The sequence below is a fragment of the Dromiciops gliroides genome, chromosome 4, assembly GCF_019393635.1.
Source record: "Dromiciops gliroides isolate mDroGli1 chromosome 4, mDroGli1.pri, whole genome shotgun sequence".
Lineage (NCBI taxonomy): Eukaryota > Metazoa > Chordata > Mammalia > Microbiotheria > Microbiotheriidae > Dromiciops > Dromiciops gliroides.
Genome location: NC_057864.1, coordinates 235,530,189 through 235,550,604, shown reverse-complemented (window position 1 = coordinate 235,550,604; position 20,416 = coordinate 235,530,189). Strand labels below are relative to the sequence as shown.

At 36.2% G+C, this 20,416-nt stretch overlaps 1 protein-coding gene across 1 annotated transcript in view; it reads left to right on the top strand.

The window, feature by feature from the left end:
* The window catches only part of MYH10 (myosin heavy chain 10), a 157,070-nt gene that overhangs the window by 29,863 nt on the left and 106,791 nt on the right, over window positions 1-20,416 (top strand). Inside the window, 4 exon segments of the mRNA XM_044000022.1 lie at window positions 2,753-2,909; window positions 11,005-11,032; window positions 16,698-16,800; window positions 17,538-17,567. Coding sequence (XP_043855957.1) covers window positions 2,753-2,909; window positions 11,005-11,032; window positions 16,698-16,800; window positions 17,538-17,567 — 318 coding nt within the window.

Below are 20,416 nucleotides of genomic sequence, written 5' to 3'. Positions count from 1 at the left end.
CACTGTTCCTCCATTTTGCTTTTACTGAAGTCTTCTAAATTATCTCTGGTTGGAAGATTGTGTCTGTCTCTTTCCAGGTTCTGTAGTTTCAGAATCTGTCCAGAGGCTTGATTTAATGTTCTTTTTGAGGGAACAGAAGGAGAGCTCAGGCAGCTTGCTGATTCCTCTCTGCCATCTTGGCTCTGCCTCTCTTGCATTACTCTTGATGGAGGAGGCTAAAAAGGTTAACAGATAACCTGTCAAAAGTGTAGCTAAAAGGGGTTGGCAGATAACCTAAGATCAATAGTACCTAAAAGGGTTAACAGAGAAACTAAGGTTTGTGTTCTTATCAATAGTACTGTAACCAAGAGGGTTCAAGACCCTACCAACCAATACTATCAACAGAGACAGTAACTAGGGACTATTAACCATTATTATTCCTAGATGACAGTACACCTAGAAACCAGATCTTAAGTAAAGAGATACCAAAAACACAGTCTAAGAAGTTTAAGCATGTCTTTAGGAACATTTGCACAAAAGGCCCATCTTAGGTTCACCTTAGAGTATAAACCCCCAAAACACACCTCCAAGGAAAAAGGTACCAGCCTGGGGGTTGTCTTAAGGCCCCAGGAAGTCCAAATTACCACAAGACTTCTCCTGTACCTACCTCCTTAAGGAGGAGATTAAGATAATGAGGAGATAAACTTTTCTCACTATAAATATAACCATTTTTATCTCCCTATTCCAAACCCTTATCTCCTAGGTGTCTCCCTGTCGCCTCACAGTATTTTAATAAAACTTGGGAAACTGAGTCATTGAGTCTTGTAATTCTTTGGGAATTTGATCAATTAAAATCCATCACTCATTTCTTTTCTTAGTTTTTCCTCTACCTCTCACTTTATTTTTTAAATCTTTTTTGATCTGGAAATTTTTTTGGGAGGGACTGAAACCAATTTATATATTTTTTTTGAGGCTTTGGGGTATAGCAGTTTTGTCAGGTTCTTTTTTTGTTTGCTCATTTTTCCAGCCTATTTCTCCTGACTTTTAACTTTGTCAAAATTGGGTTTTACTCCTGGGGTTGCAGGGGTATTGTCCCAAGCTCAGGGTTTTTTTTGTGCAGCTGTTTTCAGAGCTAGTTCTATATGATCTAAGGAGAGGGAGGTGTATTTACTACTCTCCTCACCTGTGTTTTTAGTCTCTGATCACAAGCACTCTTTTCCACCCTGGAACTGTGACCAGGGTCCCTGCTTTCTTGCAGCTGCAAGCTCTTGAGAGAAATTATCATTATCATACTGCTATATCAATAACCAATTATTAAATTGGAATCCAAGCTTTTCTGTTTCCTCGTTAAGGCACAGCTTTTGTTAAAGCTAATCGCTGAAGGATATGACAGATTCCTCACCCTTAAGGAACATGCTGGACCCCACCCAACTAGGAGACCTAACTTTTTTAGGCTTTTTGGTGAGTTTAGTTTTAGTTTTTTGTTTAGAGTAGATACAAAATTCAGTCTGGGTGAATCCTTCTATTAGAGTTCCTAAACTCTAGCTTATGACCCAGCTCATGAAGGAGAAAAAACAACCAAAAAGGTCTAGGTAGAGATGGATTCCTATGTCCAGATTGCTGGAAGTGACTGAGGCTTGTGATCAAACTATGATTTCAGCAGGAGGAACTAGTCTCATTAAATGTCTGCTAATCAGTATTGATTTTCACTTGTCAGGAGCATCCCCTTTTAGAAAGGTATTTACAGCTCTCAGGGTCTCCACTGGGCAGGGAGGGGAGGTCTGATTACCAAGAGAAACCTGACCATCGATTTATTCATTGCCATCTAGCATAATTAATAAATTGATTATTAATTGCCCAGAAACTGTCTCAGGGTTTTTCATTTGTCATACTGTGATGTTCTAGTGTTCCTCCCTCTGAAACTGTGACCTTTGTCCTCTGAGTGTTGCTTTGCCCTCTGTACTTCTCCTTTATCCCACTTGAGATCTATTCTTGTGGCTTTAACTCTTACTTCTTTATAGTCCTTTCCTCTGAGAATTAGTTTTGTATTTTCTTCCAGTTGCTTGCTAGATATTTCTGTTTGATTTCCTACCAAAACCACAACAGTATGCCCAAAACTGAACCAGTCTTCTGGAAAGTCAGATTTCTCTTTGAACTTCTTGTTACCCCGGTTCAAGATTGTGGAATGCTCTTTCTCTGAATCTTAAAACTTGAAGGTTTGAAGGAACATTAGTGGCCATCTAATCTTTCTGTTTTATTTCTCCACTATCTCTCTTATCTCTCAGTATCATGTTATGGAGTCATAATATCTCTGTTCTGGCTTCTTCCTTATTGTATCTTCTGGCTTATTGTATTTTGTCACACTTGAACCTCATCGGTTTCATAACTATTTTGTTGACCGTCTGATCCATTAAAAAAAGAACACTGACATATTCATCTTAAAAATACTACTTCCGGTATCTTATATGATAATATTATATATATATAATATATAATAAATACTTTTGAATGCAGCTGTGCAAATAAGACCAATTAAAACAACAAAACTTGGATAAATATACATAGAAAAGCTGGACATGGAAGGAAGCTACAGGATGCTTTTGTTATCTGTGATAAAATTTACGTATGTATATTCATCACTTTCCCTTTTTTTTTGTTTGTGTTTTTGGAAGTGTATACTTCAGTTATGCTGTATATTTGCCTAAGAAGTAAGATGTTTTGTTCAAGGGCATTTTTTCCATCTTCAATTTTTATTTTTGTTTTTTTGACCTAGACCTACTCTGGACTATTCTGTGTAGTCATAAATCCTTACAAGAATCTTCCAATTTACTCTGAAAATATTATTGAAATGTATAGAGGAAAGAAACGTCATGAGATGCCCCCACACATCTATGCTATATCGGAATCTGCTTATAGATGTATGCTTCAAGGTAAGTACTAAGTTTGTTATTCATACCTTAAATGTCAATTAATGTGAGAATTAGAAACATCACCCTTTGTGTATAGGTAGCAGATAAATGCTCTTTTGTTGCTTTGTTTTGTGAAATTGATGTTTTTCCATTTTAGCTTGTTTTTAATTCCCTTTGTATAGCATGTGAACTTTTTATAGTGCTTATTTGATTCATAGGGTAGCCATTGTTGACTAAATTATATTATATTAAGACCAAGAAATGGTAGGAAAAGTATAGCTACCATCTCATTGGGAAGGAAAAACCATCATTGATTTTGAGTCCCTATGGCAGGAAGGAGCAGAGATATTCTCCTGGGTTGGACTGCTTATAGGAAGGATTTTGATAACTAATGACTACTTAAGGATCCCAGTCATTAAATGTCAGAGGTAGGACTTGAATTTAACTCTTACTCACTTTGAAGGCCACTTCTTTATACACCATGCCATGCTGTCTTTTCATTTATAGCATGTTATTTTTTTTTCTTTATTTGAATATAAAGCTGGACGTAATGGGAGAGAATTATGACACATAATTCCCCATGGCAGCTCCTTTTCTTTGGAATACAGGACTGTATTGCCTCCTACCTTATATTTTTAACTTAAATTTACTTTTTTTAAATTATGAGCTTGACTGACATCAACATACTTAAACATTTCCCTATACAAAAAAGAAAACTTCACATGAACCTGAATCTTCTACTTAACAGCTTGTTCCTGGGTTTTTTGGGGTTTTTTTGTTTTTGTTTTTGGTCTATTTAAAATGTAATATGTTAGTTTGAGTGGTATCCTGTTTGTCCCCTTTTGAACTCCTGCTCATTTCTTTCTCTCTCTTTTTTTGTTAGGCAGTTGGGGTTAAGTGACTTGCCCAGAGTCACACAGCTAGTAAGTGTTAAGTATCTGAGGTCGGATTTGAATTCAGGTCCTCCTGAATCCAGGGCCAGTGCTCTATCCACTGCACCACCTCGATGCCCCAACTCTCTATTTTTAAATGATTCATTGATTTTCTTTTCTTTAGTATCATTGCTCCCTCCACTCCAAAATAAAAGACCTCCTTATCTCAGATAATTTAAAGTCACCCTTTGCCTTGTTTTAATTCATGGTGGTATATTCTTCCTTCCCAAAGGTACCTGACTATAGAAGACTTGGCTCAAGTCTTTTATGTTTTATGGGACTAGAACCAGTAAGCTATAAACCCCATATAATTTTTAGATTTCCCATCATTTAATAAAATCGGTTGTTAAAAGGGAAGCAGCTCAGCTAGGTGTTGCAGTGGATAGTGTGCCAGGCCTGGAGTCTCAAATCCGGCCTTAGACATTTACTAGTTGTGTGATCCTTGGCAAGTCTCTGCCTTAGTTCCTCATTTGTAAAGTGAGCTAGAGAAGGCAATTGCCATTTCCTGAAAAATAATAACAATAATTTGCCAGGTAAAGTGCTAAACACTTCAGAAATATGATCTAATTTGATCTCCTCAACAACCTTGGGAAGTAGGTGCAGTTATTGCCTCCATTTTAAGTTGGGGAAACTAAAGTAGAGATTAAGTGACTTGTTTAAGTTGGGAGAATTACTGGTTAAATTTAAGTAGAGATTCCTGTGGTTTTCCTAATGAATAGTTGAAAGAATTATAAATTGTGGGTCATTATATTTGTGTTATCTTTAATTTCTTTTTTTTATTTGTAAATGCATGCTGTTTTTAAGTACAAATTGATGCATATAAGAGACAGATCTCTTGAAGTTCCCATTAATAGGCAAAGGAGGCCTGATTGTGATTATCTTTGTTCCAAGATCCTATGAATAACTAAAAACCTTGCTGTTAGCTTACTCTAAAATATTGTTGTTCTTTTTCAGTTTTTCAGTAGATGTGAACTCCTCACTCCAGGCCCAGAATTCTTGACACACCTAGCTGCCCCATTTATTACAATCATGCAATTCAGATGCTCTTTCATATTTACACTGGCTTCAAAGAAAGAAAAAATAATTTGAAAAAATAATCTAAATTACTAATTACTAGAAAAAGAAATCAAAGAAAGAATCAATACATACAAAAATATTTATAGCATCTCTTTTTGTGATAGCCAAAAATTGGAAACCAAGGAGATGTCGTTCTTTTGGAGAATGACTAAATAAAATGTTTCATACTTTTGGAATATTTGGTATTGGAATATCATTGTGCCATAAGAAATGATGAAATGGACAACTTCAGAGGAAACTGAGAGGCCTGTTATGAACTGATACAGAGCAAAGTGAGCAGAACTAGGAGAATAGTTTATACAATAATAACATTTTAGAGAACAATTCTAAAAGAATGAAGATGAAACATGCTGCTCACCTGTTGATAGAGAGGTGACAGGCTCAGTGCAGAAAGAGACATGTTTTCAGATGTAGCTTCTCTGTTAGGGATTTTTGAGCTTCATCAGGCCTTATTTGTTCAGTGGTTTTGAGAATACTGGGAATCAATAGAGTACTTTCCCCATACTTTGTAGGAGTTCTGGGTTATAGGTGTAGAACATAGTATGTAATGTAAGACCTTTAATTAGTTTTTTGTGGGGTTTTTTAGCCCCCTTTTTGTGTAATCTCAATCAAGTTATTTAATTTATTACTTAATTATTTAATCCTTGGACTCATTTTCCTTACCTTTAAAATATTTTTGAGATCTCCTGTTTCACTAAATCTCCTGGTTTTATGATTGAATTTGCTAGGCTGTGGGAATTCTTTGTAGTGTTTTGTTGTTTTTTTTAAATTAAGCAAGATATCTTTGAAAGGAATTGTTTATACCTAATAACTTGATTGCCAGCTAGGGCATGAAAAAGGAAGGAGTGAAGTATTTCAAGTAACTGATTTTAGACAAATCACTGTATCTTAAAATTTATTTCCTTTTAATACTTCATTTGATTCACTCTCCAAAGTTGTTTGTTTGGCTTGTAACTGTTCTTTCTCCACCTCTATTCTCCTTTTTATAACCACCACTCCCACCCCCATCCAATTGAATTTAATGTGTTTCTCTGCCAAACTGTTTCCTTCTTTGCCTTTTTCCAATAAGTGAGTTTTGTTAGATGAGAAATAATAAATTCTTCAATGCAAGTCAACTCATAGTGTTGCTAAAGTGACTGCATCTTCTTATGTAGCTATCTCCTGGGAGTTGGTTTTGCCCCTTGCTATAGCTTTCACAGGTCAGGACTCTATTGAGTCCTGTTGGCTTCAGTGTTCATTTCACCAGAGATTACGTGGTTTTAGGCCTTCCTCCTGTATCCCTGAGCAGAGCTCAGGAGTCCTTAGACTAGATGGAGGAGCTTGCTGGTTTTTTATTTTTATTGAATCTTTGCTCGTCTTTTACCTTTGTACATCTGGAGTGTTTTTCTGGAGAACTGGGCTTGGTCAGATTGTTTCCACCATCTTTACTGAAAGTTTTGTTAAACTTTATTCAAAAGAAATGGAATAGTTAGAAGATAATGGTGGCATTTCATATTCAGAAGGTTTCCTCTTGAGAAAAAATGTGTGTGTCAGAATTCCTTAATATGATTAGTTGGGGTAGAGAGAAGGAGACTGTGATCCAGGCAGTTAGCTTACTGAGAATGTCCAGGGGGTAGATATGAGTCAACAATTTTTTAATTGGGTGAATAAATTTGGATTACAAGAAGTGCTTATTGCTGAGTGATGTTAGTAGGAGGACAGTCCGAGAGTAAGTGATGGGGAACAAGGAGCATTTACAATTGCCCTACCCTACTGGTAAATTCGGGATGAGAGAAAAATGTAGGCTATACTGGAAAGGGTGGCCAAGTTAGGTTTCATTGAGTGACAAAATATGCAAAGAGGAAGAGAGGGCTCTGTTTTAAATTAGAAGTCTATTAGTTACTTAGACACTCCAAGGTTCAGGCAGTTCTTTAGTGGGACATTGGAAGGGTGAATGGGAATAGGAGAAAGGACAGCTGAATTTGGGGAAATGAGCTTCTTAGCAGGTGTTTAGTATCACAGGGATGGAGATAGGAGTATGTTAACATTGGGAATAAGTCTAAGACACTGTGAAGACCCCCTTAGAACAGGAATAAGCACAAGGGAGGTATGTTTTGGAGCTGGGGAGGTTGGGATATGTAGATGTCTTGGGAAGGTTTCTTGTTTTTTGTTAAAAATTAATAGACATCCAAAAAAAGGGCTAGTCTTTTGCTTTGGGCTCTGAAATTGCTGTATATGCAATATCAGCTGAATGAATACAATTAGACACAAATTAAACTGGGGATGCAGTCAGCTCTTGAGCTGTACCACTCTTGCTTCTGAACTTTTTCCTCTTGGTACACAACCTAAGGCTTGCAACTATTCCTTATTCCAGAATATCACCCCTTGCCTCAGGTTGTCTCCTGTCTGCCTTGGATATTGACCTTTACTGGGGTAATAATTGACAACGTTGCCAGTTGGCACGGGATCCTGCATCTTGCATAAGTTGCTCAGTGTGTGTCTGATACTTTGTCTTGTCCTAGTCCCTGTTTGCTGTAGTGTTTGTTCTGTTGCTGTGAAAAATTTGCTTTGACCCAAGCCCTGTCCATTGTGTTTACAGGCACAGGAAAATGGCTACTTGTGACTTTTTCTTGGATTTCCTCACCAGGATTGAGTGTGGTTCATTTTCTAGATGTGCTTGAGGAATTTTTGTGGGAAACTTTCTGCTACTCTGCCATGCTGGCTCCACCTTCCTCACTTCAAATGACTTTAAAACATACACATACTAATAACCCCAGTCTAATTTAGTGCTGTGCCTTTCAAAGTTATTTTTATAGGTAATATGTTTAAGTGATATTGGCACTGCTCAAAATAGATTGAACGGTTTTTTTAAGTACTTTGAGTGATTCATTTGGCAATAAGCACGTGATACAATTATTCTATGCATCATTGTTTAGAATATTTTCATTGGTAACAAGTATTTTGTCCTTTTGAAGATTTGCTTTTTTGGAAGCATTGTCTATTTTTTATTTTTTAACTTATTTTTTTAATCATAAAAGTGTTTTATTTTCCAGTTACATGTAAAGATAGTTTTCAATATTTGTTTTCATAAGATTTTGAGTTCCAAATTTTTCTCCCTCCCCCCTCCCCAAGACAGAAAGCAATCTGATACAGGTTATATATGTGCAATCACATTAAACGGATTTCTGCATTAGTCATGTTGTGAAAGAAGAATCAGAACACAAGGGAAAAACCTTAAAGAAACAACAACCAAAAAGTAGAAACAGTATGGTTCAATCTGCATTCAGAATCCAGTTTTTTCTGTATGTGGAGAACACTTTCCATCATGAGTTTGCTGAGAAGAGCCACATCTATTACATAATGTTACTGTTACTGTGTGCAATGTTTTCCTGGTTCTGCTCACTTCACTCAGCATCAGTCCACTTAAGTCTTTGCAAGTTTTTCTGAAATATGCCTGCTCATCATTTCCTTATAGCACAATAATATTCCATTACATTCATATACCACAACTGGTTCAGCCATTCCCCAATTGATGGTCATTCACTCAGTTTCCAATTCTTTGCCACCACAAAGAGAGCTGCTATAAATATTTTTGTACATGTGGGTCATTTTCCCTTTTCTATGAACTCTTTTGGAATACAGACCTGTTCCAAAAGTGTTAAGTGTTCCAAAAGTGTTAGAAAAGTGTTGTTACTGGGTCAAAGGGTATGCATAGCCTTTGGGCTTTTGGGTGTGCCCTTTGGGCATAGTTTCAAATTGCTCTCCAGAATGGTTGAATCAGTTCACAACTCCACCGTGTGCCAATTTTTCCACAGCTTCTCCAACATTTGTCATTTTCCTTTTTTGTCATATTAGCCAATCTGATAGGCGTGAGGTGGTACCTCAGAGTTGTTTTAATTTGTATTTATTTCTCTAATCAATAGTGATTTAGAGCATTTTTTTCATATGGCAATAGATATAGTTTTGATTTCTTTTATCTGGAAACTGCCTGTTCCTTTCCTTTGACCATTTCTCAATTGGGGAATGACTTGGATTCTTATAAATTTGATTTAGTTCCCTATATGTTTTAGAAATGCCTTTACCAGAAACACTGGCTGTAAAAATTGTTTCCCTGCTTTTTACAGAGATTTTGCCTATTTTTTAAAAAGAGGATATTGCTAATTTTTTGCATTCCTCTCATCCTTTGAGTAGTATGGGTAGTTGGCATAATGTCTTATACATGAGCTCAAGGTTTGACTTCAATGAAATGATAACTTAGATCTTAAATTTATTTATTTTTGTGGGGCAGTGAGGGTTAAGTGACTTGCCTAGAGTCACACAGCTAGTAAATGAGGTCAGATTTGAACTGAATCCAGGCTGGTGCTTTATCCACTGCACCACCTAGCTGCCCCAATAGAGATCTTCTTAATAGTTTATATGAGGAAATAATTGGCCTTTTTTTGGGGCGGATGCATAAAGTTTGTGGAGTCTCAGATCTAGAAGGAACTGCCATGATATTTCTCATCCATTTATTTCATTTTAAAGCTATGGAAAGTCTGAGAGATGATTAAATGAAACTGTGTAGTAGCAGTACAGTTAATGGTTTTTTTTTTTGTTTGGTTTGTTTTTTTGAGGCAATTGGGGTTAAGTGATTTGCCCAGGGTCACACAGCTAGTAAGTGTCAAGTGTCTGAGGCTAGATTCAAACTCAGGTACTCCTGAGCTGGTGCTCTATCCACTGTGCCACCTAGCTGCCCCATATTTGATCTATCTTATATATTACATTGGGATGATATTTCAGTAGTCATGCTTGCAAAGTTTTAATTAAACTAATCTATTTTATAACCCTTAGGGCATAGTTCCAAATTGCTCTCCAAAATAGTTGGATCAGATCACAATTCCATACAACAGTGGATTAGCATCTCAATTTTCCCACATCCCCTCTAGTAATCCAACATTTAAATTTTTGTTACATTAGCCACTCTGCTAGGCATGAGGTGGTACCTCAGGGTTGTTTTAATTTGTATTTCTCTGATAGTGATCTAGAGCATTTTTTCATATGATTATGGATAACTTTGATTTCTTTGTCTGAAAACTGCTCATAGCCTTTGACCCTTTATCGACTGAGGAATGACTTGTATTTTTATAAATTTGACCCAGTTCTCTAAATATTTGAGAAAGAAGGCCTTTATCAGAGGTGCTTTTTGCAAGAATTCTTTCTCTGGTGGTATTTCTTATAACATGTGACAAATAACGTGACAACTATTGGACATATATTAAGTACTTAATAAGTACTTAGGGAAATCACAATTGTTATTATCAACACTGTCTCCTAGGGGCAATAAATACATCTTTGTTTAAGCCAGGAAAATCTGTTAGTTCCTCTGGTTTTCTGTCCATTTTAAATAATTAATGTCCATTAAACATAATTTAAATGTTGCTTGTTTGAGGTTGTGGATTAAGTCATTTTTACTACACACACCTCAGTTCAGTTTACTTTAACAGTGGGCATGGGAGTTTGGGAATCATACTCTTCATTCTCATACATTCTTTGCTGATTTGATTTCAAACCCAAAAAATCTATATGATGAGCATCACTTTGGTGGGGCTTTGGTACACAAGGTTATATCCTGGGATCTATTTCTGACCCTTGATATTCCAATGGGTCCATAGATAATACTTACACATCTAGCTTTCTGAGCAATTTCGTGATGCCTAGTACTTAAAACTTTAAAAATGAGAACAATGAATGAAAGCTTGAAAAGCACTGTATTTCAGTTGTTATCCTTCTGACTTGCTATAAACTGAAATAGAACAAAAGAAAAGGCTTTTTTTGGGAAGAAAACAAAACTCAGATCTGATTTTAAAATTAAGACTAGTAAATATGTAATTTAATTTCAGAAAAATTATTCTGTTCTGTTTTGTGGGTAATTAAAAAATGACAGGGATAGAAAAATGAGGCTGAGGAGAGATGTTTAAAACAGAGGATTGTCATAGCTGCCTTAATCTCTCCCCTCAAATTAATCTCTTTATACTGTCATTCTCTTAGACCACCAGCAAACCTTTTTTGGTTAATATAATAAAATTTTCTAATGGAAAATTAAAAACAAGAGCATATTTACAACTTGTGCTTGTCTTTTTCTTTTTCAGATCGTGAAGATCAGTCTATTCTTTGCACGTAAGTAAACAAACTTTCATAATTGTCTTTAATAGTAAGAGGAACTTAGCCAATTTTTCTAAAACAATTACAATCTTTGGCAGTTCTTTCTTTAAACTTTGTTTATCTATTCCTCTCACTTTGCCACTGCCACCATATATAGGTCAATTCCTCATTCAGTCATTCCTCATTTATAATAGGCTTCTAGAAATCCTCCCTACCTTTAGTATCTCTCCTTTTTTAGTTCATTATTCCTACTGATGCCTCCTAAATGATGGGTTAGCTACTCCTTCACTGAACCTATATTTCCTATTTTCAGGATGGTGATGTGTCTTGTAATCATGCCATGAATACTATTCTGTTCAAAATAGCAAGGGATGATTGAGAAGAAAAGACTTAGGGGCTATATGATAATTGTCTTGAAGTATGTATAGAAAAGAGGGATTATACTTGGCCCACAGAGGACAGATATTAGCAGCAGTGCTAGAAATTGCAGAGATGCAAATTTAGCCTGTTTTTCGGGAAAACTTCCTAATAACTAGAGATATCCTTAAATGGAAGGAGCTGTTTTGGTAGATATAGTAGCTTCCTTCTTGCAAGAGTTCTTTGAGTAAGAGCTAGATGACTCATGTTGTATAGGGAAGGAGACTAATTGTTAGGTATGGGTTGGACCAGATGGTCTGTCAGATTCTATGTGTTATAATTGGAATTATCTGTAATAAGCTGGCATTACCAGCTGCTTCTTGTTGGACGTTCACCAAGGGCCAACTCCAGCACCTAGCTGGATGTGGAGAAGTACCTATTGCTTGGTGGTGTGCGTGACATCTTCTCATTAGACCCTAATCCAGAATAACCACTAGTGTCAAGGCTCAAGCTACTCATTCTGCCTTCCATATTCTTCATGTTGGGACCTTATCCAGGACTCCCTCCAGTGTTACCTGTCTCCTGTACCACATGCCTAAGGATCATTGACTCCTTTAGTTGCGACACTGTTAAAGGATCATCCCCAGCATTGGCTTGGCCTGCTCTCTTCCATTTGCCCCCTCAGGGCTTTCTCTAGAACAAACAAGGTTTCCCGCTTGCCAGTCCTCTTGAGAGTTCTCACAGGATACATCTCCATCTGCCATGAGATTGAACCTCAAGTGAAGATCTGGAACACTCTAATCTCCTGCCCTTTTCAGGGAACCCCTCTCTCCCAGCCAATGATACTCTTCTTGGACTCTGGTTATTTTTTATTTTATTCCCTTTTTAAAAATTCCCTTTTACTCAACCTCATCCCAGTAATTCTAAACCTTTATATCTCCATATTCTTTCCACTGTACCCTCTGGAATGCCCATTCCACAATTAAACTCCCTTTGATCTTTTTTTTTTTTTAAGTGAGGCAATTGGGGTTAAGTGACTTGCCCAGGGTCACACAGCTAGTAAGTGTTAAGTGTCTGAGGCCGGATTTGAACTCAGGTACTCCTGACTCCAGGGCCGGTGCTCTATCCACTGCACCACCTAGTTGCCCCTTCCCTTTGATCTTATAACATTTTTTTTTCTCATTCCTTCCATCATCTGGCCCAAGTTACTCAATCTACTCCATTTCCCATGCCCTCTACTCTACCACTTTACCTCATATGCACAGAGATAGCAATATACTTGACTTTGTCATTCCTGCAAGTGTTTCACTTCTTTAATCACAAACTCTAAAATTCTTTTGTCTGATCATAGTACTTTTATCATTCCATCTTTCTCTGGCAGCATCACTAACCCTTTTCTTCTTCCTTGCTGTGCCATCCTTTCCCTTCACCCCTCAGACTATCAACCTTGCACTGACTACATTTTCCTTTCTTCTTTATCTTGACCTCATGGTGAACCAGCTTTAGTCTGTGCTGTCTTTGCCTCTATGTTCTATCATGTTTTAACAAATCCCAACACTAGATCACTTCCAATATCTACCTGTTTTCCCTTTCTGCAGCTCCATTTGGAATAGGAGCAAAGTAGGCAGGTATTGGAGTCTATTCTTCCCTTAACCACTTTGCTAGTCTTCTTTCCATAGAGTTGTTCCAAACTTTTTCATCTCTTCTTAAGCCTACTTTCTTTGCTGAAAATGGTCCCAAAGCTCATTGAAAATATTGAGACTATTTTCCAAGAGCTGCCCTTCCCTCCCCTCCTCATCTCACATAATTAAAACATTTTAGTTAACTCCTTTACTCTAGTCTCAAATGAAAACTTGACCCCTCTTTTCCAAAACCAGTCCCTCCATGTTTCCTTGACCTTATCACCTCTCAACTCTTCCAGCAAATTGCTCCTTCACTTTCTAATCTTCAGTCTCTTACCATCTCCTCACTCCTAAGATGCCTACAAATATATACAAGTCTCCCCAATACTTTAAAATATAAAAACCCCTCATTTGATTCTATAATCCCCATGTGACAGCCATTCAGGTACTTAAAGATGGCTGCAGTGTCCCTTCCCCACTCTTGTTGCCTGGTATTTTTTCTCTAGGCTCAAGATTCCCAGTTCCTTCCTTTATCTGTATGGCATGATCTGCAGTTCTTTCATTCCCTGGTTACTGTCTTCTGGACATGTTATAGTTTGTCTCTCTTCCTCAGTAATTCCATAACTGAAGAATATTCAGAGTAGTATTATGGAACTCTTTGGAATATGCAGAGTAGTATTATGGAACTCTTTCATAAGGAACCTTATTATGCTATCCCTATTAATATTGGCTAGGTAAACATTAGTTTCAAACACAAACAAGTCTTTTGACTTGTTCAGTTGTTTTCAGTCATGTCTGATTCTTTGTGACCCCATTTGGGGTTTTCTTGGCAAAGACTCACTCATACTGAGTGTGATATGGCACATTCCAAAAAGGGAACTACCACCTTAGCCACTCCTATACTGGAAATTTTTGGTTAAATATCTTAGTGCAGTTTTGGTGGAGAGTAGTTATTGGGAAAAGTTTGTATTCTAACTTTACGGAAACATTTCTGTTCTGTAATGTGAGATTGACACCCTAATTATACCCAGAAGCAAGTTAACGTTCACTATAGAGATGGAAACATGGCATAGTAGAAAGGGTGTAGGTTAATCAAGATTAATTTTGGAGTTTAGTCTTAGATATAGTTTCTTGATGATTTTTTCATGTGCTCTGATTCCAGAAAATCACTTTGGAAAGAGAAATATAAGCAGAGAGATTTTATGGAGTAAAGTCTCATTTTGTGCATATTTTAGGATGTTATTTGAATCATTGAAAAAAGCATTTAAGTGCTTATTTTGTTCTAAGCTCCATGCTAAACGCTGTATATACAAACACCAAAACAAGGCAGGACCTGCCTCTCCCCTTACATTCTAATAGGGCGAAACATTGCATGCAGGTGAGTAGTGGTCCTAGAAGGGTTATATTGATCTTGGAAGTCAGGGATAGTAAAAAGGATAATAGGGAAGTTCATTGACATGCCTCCTTTTGAAGCAGTGGTTGAATTCATTGGATTACAGCTCTAATGAGATGAAAAGCGGTTGGCTGAATAGTTGCCTGGAGGGTGAAGAAACATGAACCCAGAGCAGAAGTTCATAATTGTTTAATTCCTTCTTGGGAAAAGTCTAGAAGTTTGGTTTGCAGAGAGCATAACACCAGCAGTAAGCAAGGCGATGAAGAAGACTTTTAAAGTTGAGTTGCAGTTTTATAAATGGGTATAACAGTCTTTTGGTACTTAGCAACATGACTAGATAACATTAACTTTAGGGCCTAATATCATTGAACTAGACGTTCTCCATCTCCATACTCCTGACATAATATTTCAGAATGTTTTCTCGAGCTCTGGGTGGAAGTTTCAACTTATTGAATATAATGTATGTGTCACTTATGTAAGAGAAGCAATAGAAAACGAATCTTTTTCTGAGAGGGCAAGGCACTGTTTGCTACTATTTTTTATTTTTGTAGTCATCTTGCTGCTCTTACTCTTCTGGCTTTGTTCTGACAAACAGAAGGCCATTCTGTCAAGGTGACACTTCTTGTTTAATTCTTTTTAAAATTTCAGTTCACTTAAATATATAGTTTCTTCTGTTATTCAATAATGCTTTTCTTTCAAAGAATTCCAGATGTTCTATTTATAGAATACAGCATTTTAAAAACAATTGAAATAGCCGAAAAGGTTAGAAAAGCAGAAAAGACCAGGAGTGATTTGTTGATTCATTAAGGTGTTCTTCAGAGGTTAGCTTTAAGGTTTTCGCAGTCTGCTCTGGGAGCTTGGATTCTAGTCTCAGCTTTACCACTGATTGTAACCATGATTTTTAACCATAAAAAGAAAAATTATATAGGAATGTTAAGTGTTTCAAGAGCTGGGAGAGAATAGTAGAATACAGTAATCAGTCAGCCTTAAAGTGCTTCCCTGTGTATATAGGTGAAAAAACTTTTCTAGGTCAGTGAAAGCTGCAATGAAAGAAAGGCTCATGGGGCTTTTGACTTTTGATAAAGCCATGGAAAATCCTGTAACTACAGACTCAAATTTTTGGAAGAAAGGAATTAGACTTAGTTGTATTGTATTCAAAACTTAGAGAAAACCATTGTTAATGATAAGTAGTGATTAACAAGGATTAAAGATTAATGAAAGAAAACTTTGGTTTTTTAATATGTTATTTTCAGTTTTATTTTTTAACCCCCCTATCCATTTAAAAGAAAAACAAAATCACTTGTAACAGTTATGCATAGCCTAGCAAAACACATTCTTACATTATTCTTACAACTTGATCAAATGAGGTAATATTTATCAAGTTCTTATTAACACAGTGCCTGGCACATAGTGAGCACTATATAAATGTTTATTCCCTTCCCTTTTCTGGGACCAAAAATGTATATCTTATTTTGCATCTTGGGCCTCCTCTCTATCAGGAGGTGTATAGTATTGTTTGAAATCTTGATCCATATTGTTAACAATAGCTAATTTATATTAATTGCTATAATGAAGAAACTGAGTCTTAGGTTGTGACTTGCTCATAATCAGGTTGATACTAAGTGGCAAAGGTCTTCTCATCCTTAAACCCAGTGAACTTTTGATTGGCTTTGATCTTTTGCTGTAGATCTTCTTTTTTTTTTTTTTAAATCACAAAAATATATCAGGAGGTATAAAGTGTAATAATACCTTTAAATGTGAAGTTCCTTGCTCAAATTTTGAAAATTAACTGTAAGTACCGAATAGATGAGGGCTAGCAAGAAAATTTAATGGACAGTAAGCTTAATATGAGTCAATATGGTGTCATGGCAATTTAAAATCTAATGAGATCTTGGCCTTAGGCCAAGACTGTCCAGAATGTGGAAGGTGACACTAGTTTTTGAGTGTATGTATGTATAAGTAAGAGACAGACAGATAGATGGAGAGACATATGTGAAAGCCTTGAAGAATATACTTGGATATTGTTAGCATAGTAGAGAGGATTTAGAAGGTACATAGCTTTCTTCAAATGTTTCAAGAATTGTCATGTCAAAAAGGGAATTGGCTTGTTGGAGCCCCAAGTGTACCGCTAGGAGTAATTTCAATGGAAATAGATTTGTTAGCATAGAGAAAAATGTCTATATGGAAAACCTAGAGAGCTCTTCCTTTTCTGTATATCTATAACCATCTCTCAAAGATCAACTTTTGGACTGGGTATGCTATATCTGCTTTAAAGAATGAAGATGAACTCAAGTAATTATTCTTTCAGGGGTGAATCTGGTGCTGGGAAGACAGAAAATACCAAGAAAGTTATTCAGTATCTTGCTCATGTTGCTTCTTCCCATAAAGGAAGAAAGGACCATAACATTCCGGTAAGCGTCAAAAAAAAGTCGTGTTGTTGGTTTTTGGTTGGTTGGTTTGTTTGTTTTTAATTAAGAAATGAAAATCAAGAAGAAAAATCTGCATTGAATTGCACAATTAATGCTTCATTCTCTTAATCAGCTGTTTTACCACAAAAAAGGCGGGAGGAATGTTGTAGGATCTGAGGTACTCAATAGCAGCTGGATCAAGGAGAATTTTCCCATCTGTGGAATCTCTAAGGAGTTAGTAAGCCGAATTGAGATTTGAACACTGCTTAAGCATATCAATTTTTACTTTCACTCAGTAGGATCCTTAAACTTTTTCACCTGCTTGGTCTTCGGAGCACTGTGCTGTTATTGACCTCTACGACTTCCTTCGGGGGATTATGGGGATGAGGTTTGATAGAAAGGGGGGGAAAGCATGTTTCCTTAAAATTGATTTGGATAAGAGGAGAGAGTAATATTTGGGTGTCTTAGGGGGATGGGATGAGGGTGTGAATAAATTAATCTGTTCATTGGATTGAGGAAATTAATGTAGTCCTCAGGTACTCAGGTTGCTAGTCATCATTACAACTCTCAGTTCTTATAATATAAACATGCAGAAGTGCCAGTTAATGGAACCTGATGGCATGCTCGATAAGCTTTTATCACATTAAATTGCATGTTGACCTGAAATGATATGGGAATTTAGCTTGCTACAAGGGAAAGCCCAAACTTGCTAACATTTGCATTTATTTGTTTGTAACCAGCCTGAATCGCCTAAGCCAGTGAAACATCAGGCAAGTGCTTTTCTTTATGCTTCTTAGTTATGAGTTAAATGACTATTTATTCTCTTTGGTTTCTTGTGTGTTCTAATGGAAACAAACTATATAGATAAATTTTGTACTGTCAAACAATTCTTAAAACAATAATCAAAATAGTTATTTTTCAGTTGATAGAACAAATATAATTTACTTCAATTTTGTCAATTTGTTTATTTGTTCTGTAATGTTGACTTTATTTACAAAGCATGTTCATGTAACAAGGTTTTTGCTCCAAATATATCCATCCAATACTGCATGGAATTATTTCATTAGCTGTTAATTATAATCTGATGTAGGCTTTTGTGTTCTATGTGTGTTTTTAGTTACATGCTGTGATGTCAAATTGTAACACTTGGGATAGCAGATATTTCTAATCTCTTAAAAGTCGTACATTATTGCCATCTGTGTCTGTATTTAAAGGCTTCATTTTATTCAACATAAAGTTAGGGTTTTCTTTCTTGTGGACAAGTTCAGGAGAGTATGGTTCTGGAAATTATGCTTAATATTTAATGAGACTGATTCCTTTTTAGCTTCACAGGCCACAGGAGTAACATGTATAGGAGATAAAGGAGATGAATTCTCCCTCATGTGGAAGGTACAGACATAGTCTAAGTCAAAACTTCTTAAACTGGTTGCGACCCCATGTGGGGTTGCATTACTGAATGTGGGGGTTGTGAAAAATTTGGCAACAGTAAAAGATTATGTATACTATTTTATATACCTATATACCTGGGGTCATGTAAAAGGGTCATGAGTGGAAAAAGTTTAAGAAACCCTGGAATATAGTCTTTTTCCTGTTGTGCTAACCTTATGGACTTATCTTCTATAATATAAATAGGCTGTGCAAATGTGAGGCAGACTTTATAATTTATAAATGTCAAAGAATTGGACTTTATGCATACTCCCACTTAGTTGGGAATATGCTCTAGGCTAGGGCTTCTTAAACCTTATATATTTGAGAAATAACGCCATTATCAGAGATACTTGTTGCAAAAATCTCCCCTCTTACCCCCCTCCAGTTTTTCCTTATAATTTTGGTTGCATTGGTTTTGTTTGTACAAAAACTTTATATAATTAAAATTATCTATTTTACATTTTGTAATGCTCTCTATATCTTCTCTATATCAGACAGAAACTATTCCATGTTCTCTTATTTGCTTATGGTATCACCTATATGTGTAAATCATGTATCCATTTTGACCTTTGATCTTGGTATACCATGTGAGATCTACCTTTTTTATTTTTATTTTTTTTTTTTTTAGTGAGGCAATTGGGGTTAAGTGACTTGCCCAGGGTCACACAGCTAGTAAGTGTTAAGTGTCTGAGGCCGGATTTGAACTCAGGTACTCCTGACTCCAGGGCCGGTGCTCTATCTACTGCGCCATCTAGCTGCCCTGAGATCTACCTTTTTTAAAGAAAAGGAAATAGACATATCAAATCACAGAATCATAGAATTTGAGAGGTTGAAAGAGACTAGTTCAAACTATACATGAAAGGAATCCCTACTATAACATACCAAACAAGTGGTGGTTGAGGTTCTGCTTAAAGACCTCCAGAGAAGGGGAACCCACCACTTTGGACTCTACCACTCCACTTTGTGATAGCTCTGATAGTTTTCCTAAATTTGCCTTTATAACTTCCATCCCTTGTTCTCCTAATTTTGCCTTTTGAGGCCAGACAAAACAAGTTACTCCTCCACATGCTAGCCCTTTAGACACTTGACAACAGTTAACTTTGTTTCTGCTGAGCCTTCTCTCCTGCAGATTAAATATATCCAGTTGTTTCAATTAATCTTCATATGACATAGCCTTAAGTTTTTTCACTATATTTGCCTCCTTACATTAGGACTGCTAACTTCTTTTGTTGATTCCCTGAACTTTGGACATTTTACATATCTACATTTGAGACCATTGGTTTTATTTATCAGCACAAATTGTCTCTATGAAACATTTAAATAACAAAAATAATAATACAAATCATTATCTTACTGAAAGTACAATTTTGCTCTTATTTTCCATTCACGCTGACCTGTGACTCTGCTGGTCTTTGTATCTGGACATTGTTTTAGCCAGCTGAGCAATCAAGTCATAATTAGTTTTTTGATCAGTAATTAAATGTTACTTTAAGCTAAGCTTTTGTGTATTTTAGGCTTTTCATGCTTGAATAGCATGGAGCCTGGTCCATACAAAACTTGAGTTCTGATTCAAAGGCAAAAAGATGGTGGAATGCACATCATATTTTAGATCTCATCAACCTGAAAATTTAAATATTAAATCTTCCTTTTAGAGGAAAGTTTAATTCCTTTACTGGTAGAAAATGATAATTTCTCCATTCTTAAGCTTTCCACCCCCCCTTTTTTATGCATGTTGATCAATAAAGTATCCATAAATCATTATTTAAGTCCACCAGGTCTTTTGCCAAGTGATCTGGTTTTTTTCAATAAGTGAATTGGGACTAACCTTTATCTTTGTTTCATAAGGAGCTGAAAACACCAAAATCCATGGTTATAAAGACTATTGTCTAATCAAATTTGCTTATAAAAGATTAGCACCCCTGCTCTGCCAACTCCTCTGCTTCTTTTCTCTCAGCCATAGTGCTTAAGAAATTACTTGTTAGTTTCACTAAAAAAATCTGAGTTTAGGAAATTGGAATTAGCTTATTGTTGTTTTAGGATGCCTTTGAGTATTCATTTTGTTCATTCCTTTGTGAGAGGTGCTGGGCGTGGGGGAGGTTAGTTTTCTTCCATTTTTGGAAAATAGATTTTTTATATCTTTGGTTTTGTGAGATTTAAAATTGGATACTAGATCATAAATCTCCCTTCTTTA